The 6,000-nt window shown below is 40.5% G+C and overlaps 1 protein-coding gene across 3 annotated transcripts in view; it reads right to left on the bottom strand.

Annotated features, from left to right (window-relative positions):
* Window positions 1-1,206: 1,206 nt before the first annotated feature.
* veph1 (ventricular zone expressed PH domain-containing 1) overlaps window positions 1,207-6,000 on the bottom strand; it is a gene marked incomplete at both ends in the record, with an annotated part of 57,699 nt that continues 52,905 nt past the window's right edge. For all 3 annotated transcript variants that reach the window (XM_079225365.1, XM_079225363.1, XM_079225364.1), the window contains 3 exons: window positions 1,207-1,389; window positions 1,816-1,869; window positions 4,146-4,282. In XM_079225365.1, coding sequence (XP_079081491.1) covers window positions 1,207-1,389; window positions 1,816-1,869; window positions 4,146-4,282 — 374 coding nt within the window. The remainder of the gene's footprint in view (window positions 1,390-1,815; window positions 1,870-4,145; window positions 4,283-6,000) is intronic.

Here is a 6,000-nt window from a genome sequence, read left to right as displayed (position 1 = left end):
TTCTTGGATGGGAGCAGCAACTTCCTTAAGATTTTACACCACCATGAAGTTGCCAGCTAACAACGTGAGAATCCAGGAAGTCGCTGCTCTTGGCCAAGAAATAATCCTGCACATAGCCCCCTTAAAACAAATACAAAAGTTTTACTTTACAGATTAAAGAAGCAAAATTTGTTGTTGAGTAGTACGCTTTAAAGGTAATTAGATTCAGAGGGATTTTGTTCCCTTTGAACAGAGCCACGCTAGCTGTTTGCCCCTGTGTCCAGCCTTTATGCTAAGCTAAGCTAACTGTTGTCTGGCTGTAGATTCATATTTAGTGTACAGACATGAGAGACATGAGAGTTAGACCAAGTCGTCTAACTCTTGGAAAGACAGTGAACTTGAAGTGAAGTTGAACTATTCCTTTAGGCTACGTCATACTCTCTCTCCTTCATACAGACACACACACACACACACACACACACACACACACACACACACACACACACACACACACACACACACACACACACACACAGATGAAGACATTAATCCAGTATTTAGTGCCCTTTCCAACTGCTGTCCATTAGGCTCATTCCTGCTTTCAAGAACAACTCTTCAGTTTCATTATTGCTTCAAGTCCTAATAAGGTCTTTGCTTCTATGAAGTCTTTATTGCTAAATACTACTCTGGCCTCAAATACATCTCAATCATCACGCATCATTAAACTCACAAATCCCAGGTTTCCACAGATGCTGATTTAGTTTGGTTGCTGAAGCTCGCAGTAGTGTTTGGTCTCAAGCCGAGGAAGTTGAAATGTCCTTACTGTGTGATCCAGTCAGGTTAAGATCATGTGCAACTTCAAACTTTAACATTTATGAACTGTAACATTAATTTATGATGGTCCACAGCTGTAAATGCGTCAGTGAGTCCATGTCTAACAGTGAGGGACAGTAACACCCTCCATTCTGGTTGGATACACATCATTGCTGGTTAATATAACATTTTATTTCTTTAAAAGTACTGCATAAAAAGTTTGTTTGATTGTTTTTTGAATATTGGAGGATACCACCAATCACAGATACAAAGTTATGGTCTTGGCAGTGTATGTTTTTGTCTACAGCAAAACACAATATTACTGTGTAGGTATGTCTGTGTGTGTATTAATTTGTATTATCAACAGTCATGTATTGTATGTGTCCTCATCAGTAAACGGTGTTGCTGTTGCTCTCACAGGTAGGTGGTAGCCTCTCTGTTCTCCCTCTCTTTGGCCTGAGCCACGGCCACGTTGATGCACTGCAGCCACTCCTCAGCATGCTTCTCATCCTGAGCTTTCAGCACATACGTCTTACTGTCTGTGAAGATCTCAAAGGCCCGGGGCAGGCCTCGGTCACGGCGCTTCCTGGCTACCACCTATGAAGAAAAAAGAAGCAGACGACAAACTCACACTGAAACATCTGTCTTCTGGGAGGGTCGTCGCTGTCATTCTTTTTAGATGGATGTGATTTGGCTTTATATAGCCTCCTTCTTTCTGACTTTACAGTAATTCATGTATTTGTTGTATAGCTACATTAGTATTTGGGGATGTGATCTTCCTTCATACATCATATAAACTCTGATTGGGAAGGATGTAGATTGGGATCCAGCCACACAGTACATTATACCATAATCAGATGACATCAAACTAATGTAACCTCCTTTCAAAATCAAAAGTATAAAAAAAAGACAACCTTTAGACCACTTAAACTGCTAATAATGCAAAAAAGATGTGATCAGTAGTGAAGATCAAAAGATTTTGGGAGCAGGTTTTTTAGGGATGATCACAATATAACTCCTCACCTTGACACTTTGCACTTTGCTCAGCTCAATAGGGATGTCATCCAGCTCATCTTTCTGCAGGGTAGGCAAAACATGAGAGTCGTTAAAAAGTCTTAATTTTCCGACAGCTGTACATCCTGTAGATTAATGCAGGTTTAAGAAAAGAGATCTCCATCATAAAGAAAATAGTTTTGTGCATTTGAGATTGGTGAAGGATGTCTTCAAATCTTTTCTTTTAATAGAAATAGCACCACCATTCTATAAAATCCTGGGCTAGGACCTGGCCCTAAAGTTTGATTTTACGAACTACCAATTACCAACATAATTGTCTGGCACTTGGAAATATTTCAAATAGAGATATCAATGGCATGTTTGGTTGGTGAGTGGCAAAATAAAAATAAAAACAACAGTAGAAGGTGACAGATATGTACATGCACAGATAGATACATATTATACTCCACAAATAGAATGCTCCTACATTCCCTAATGTGACCAGTGAGAGATTGACCGTCGCCATTGTTAAAATACTTTCAGCATCACAACTGAGCAGCGGCCATGTCACTCATGCTCAGGCCCGTTGTGTTGCCTGACTTCCATCAACGCACTGACTGGGCCACAACACGCTAGAGTAGATTTTCTCCCCATGGTCAGGAGCCCATGCGCCCATCTAGCTGAGGTCAACAAATGAACACGAACCACGACGCAAACCCTCAGTGAAGCAATATCGGTCTGGCTCGACTGGTAATGAATGACCACAAAACCAGAGCTAGCTGCTCTAGGCAACCACCCACATCCTTTCTGTGGGGTGTGTGTGTGTGTGTGTGTGTGTGTGTGTGCGTGTTTGTACTGGTTTACCTCCCGGCTGGCTGTGCTGAGGGTCTGATGATTCCCACAGCAGATTTGTGTCGGTGGACTCATGCAGTTATTTAAATGAACATTTCATACTGTTTTGCCATATGGGGGAAAGTCCATTATATTGTCTCATAATGCTTAAACTAATCGCACCTCACTAATGCATTCTTGCTAGTATTTTGTGCCTTTGTGTGTAACTTATTTATTCTTTCATATTTCTCGACAGCTTGCATTTCATGAGACAATGATGCTTAAATTAAGCCAAAGACTTGAACATCCTTTGGATACTCAAGGTGTCCAGGGAGATGAGTGTATTTTATCTATATTGTTACACAATCATATGGTATCAATATTCATATGTGTCCTTTGTGTTGAGATGTTAGTTAGTGTTTTTTTCTTTTTCTTAATCCTTAAATGTGGAGTAAACAATACATTTTATCGCTCTTAATCTCACTCCCTTTTTGGTTAAATGTCTTTCACAACAGAATAAAGACTCAAACCCTCTCTAACGTGGCTGCTGCAAAGAGAGAGGAGTGCAATACCATCTGGAAAGGAGCACAACGACTATTGTTAGGAGTTTAGGAAAAGAGAGCTCAAATCTACTTCTGCATTTCAGCCTCCAGAGAATATCCCACTGCTTCCAGATATTCCTCTTTGATATCGTGCCTCCCTCTACTTTCTGGGAGCTGATTGTATAAACATGTCTCAAGATCCAAAAGGACACCCAATCTCCTGTCGGCTGTGAGAATTATTTCAATTATAAGTAATTGTTTCACTCCTGTAGATCACCGCCGTAAACATGGACATAATCACGAATACGCAGAAGTGTCGTAAAATTTCCCAAAAAATCTGATTTTCTCATGATCCGAGCTGACTGAAAAATGTTTTCTTCTGTCAGCTGGATAAAATCAAACTTGACCTTATTTTCCAGCAAACCTTGTCAGACGCCTGACCTTCACAACGTTTTGACCGTGTTGCTTTTGCTTAATGTTCTGATTAAACACGTTTTTTTTCTTCGCACAAAAATTCTCAGATCTGTGACCTCAGCCTTTGTTCGACCTTCCAGTAAGTCACCAGCAATCAAATGGAAGTTGGAGGAAACAATGTGTTGGTACAACCCGTAGGGACATCTATTTATCTTTGCTTCAATGAAACTGTGGGAGGCAGTACCTCCTGCTGTGTGTTTGCTACTTGTGCGTAATGATATTTGCTTTGAGTCATAGTGCGTGAGAGTGACTCTGGTTGTTGCAGAATCAAGCTGTTGGCCATGGGAGTCCCCCAAGAGTCCTCACCAGGGCCACGGTTTGTTACAGTCGGATTCCCCAGATGCTCCTGAGGGATAATGAGCTCATCTCGAGACGAGATTTCCACTGTTTCATACGGAGTTTCATCATGATTCAAATGACACGGAACTAGGAAACATTAATAACGATCTTCTAAATGAGAGGCCAGGGACAGTGTACATGTGTGAGGAGGCTTGATTTTCATTGATTACGTACTGATTTGCCTCTCCGGAAGAGGAGCTGGTTTCCTGCCAGGGTGAAGTAACGGGTTTTCCAGCGCTTGATGAACTTCCAGCGGACCTGCTTCTCCTTTAGCTTCCCCTCGATCAGAGGCTGGCCCTCCTGGTTCACAACTAGAGGGCCCCACAAACACAGACAGAGAGGGAGAAAGAAACAAAAGGGAGAAATTAAAGAAAAAGATGAACGACAAGACATAAATAAAATATAGTGCTTTTTAAAATGTTTTTTGTCCATTTACTTGACATTATATCTGACCATCAATGGATTGATCTGAAAGGTTTGCCCATATGATGCATTCATGAGCTGGTGGGAGGGTCCGACATCTGAGATTTACTGTGGTTATGAGCTACTTGAAAATATAGCTTGAAAGGTGAAATCAAATATGTGGAATGTTTTGCAACCAAACAATAACCAGCACATGTTTATAGCGTAGGGCAGGCCAGCCAAGAGCAGCTCACGGGACAATTTCATAACCCCCTACATGGTTAGAATGTATTATTACATCTGGCTCACACATTTATATTTTTCCCTATTTGGATTTCCCCCCAGTCTTTTAAGTTTACAGTAATACTTTACTTTTTAAGCAAGACTGTAACACCAGAGCATGAAAGGCCTTCTATTTCATACAAAATGTATGTTTTTGAACCAGAAAGAAAAGTTGATCTGGACATAAAATACATGTAACTGTCTAAATGTACAGTAACAAAAAAGCAGAGGTATGGAATATTTAGGCCAAAAAGACCCTGAACACGTAACAACCATTGTAAATGCAGATCTTTATCTCAAGAAAGTGTTAGCATTTAAAGCACAGCAGAGCCACCCTGCTGATCTGAGACTTACACCATTAGGTCTGTTCTGTTCTCAATTTCCTTCATTTATATTTCATCCTGTTTTTTAAGTTCATAGTTGTAATGTTGTATAACCCTGAAGCACTTTAAAATGTAATTGATGAAATTCTAGGATACAAACAAACTTGAACCTATCCACTGCCAGTCAACATTAATGAGTTGTTCAGTTCAGTTAAGTTTCAGGAAATGCATTTTGTCTTACTCGTGTGTGTGTGTGTGTGTGTGTGTGTGTGTGTGTGTGTGTGTGTGTGTGTATCTATAGTTGCATGCATCTATTTTGTTGATCAAAGCGATCACAGACCAGACCACAGAGGATTTGGCTGGTTTGGGTTTGGTGCCAGTAAACCAGGACCTCAGATGGCGACCACAAAAACAGAGCAACTCTTTGTATCCATGACGATGAGTAAAGCAGTCAAGAGAGTACTGCAATCTGATCATAGTGTGTGTGTGTGTGTGTGTGTGTGTGTGTGTGTGTGTGCGTGTGTGTGTGGGCAGGCTGGAAAGAGGATTTACAGAGGTGGCTGTGGCCAAACATGACTTCAACTGTTTTACATAATTGTAGATCCAATATCTTTCAGCCTTTAGACAGAAGGAGCTTCATGAAGATATCATTTCAGGGTCTGCAAACCTTTTATGGGCCTCTAATTGTATGATTTGAGATTTATAGACGAAAATGAAAAAAACCTGCATTTTAATCAATATTTATAATAATAATGATGATGATAATCCTAAACTGCAGCCTTCAACATTACACAACACGACATAATAGAGAACTACATCCTTTGCAGGGCTGTAACAGAAACATTGATTCCTTCATCATCCTTAATATATATTTTGGGGCGGGGCCATTCAAAGAGTTCGGTTGAAACTTTAGTGCATCCAGCAGCAAAAGTGTATTAATAGTAATACAGAAATGCACCCGCCAAGTGTAAAGTAAATCGGAGGAACGGTACATTGGTACAGACGGGCGAAGGACACATCTT

Source organism: Taurulus bubalis (genome assembly GCF_910589615.1).
Source record: "Taurulus bubalis genome assembly, chromosome: 10".
In the NCBI taxonomy this organism is placed as follows: Eukaryota; Metazoa; Chordata; class Actinopteri; order Perciformes; family Cottidae; genus Taurulus; species Taurulus bubalis.
Note: the sequence above shows the minus strand (reverse complement) of the source record. Positions and strands in the feature narration are given on the sequence as shown.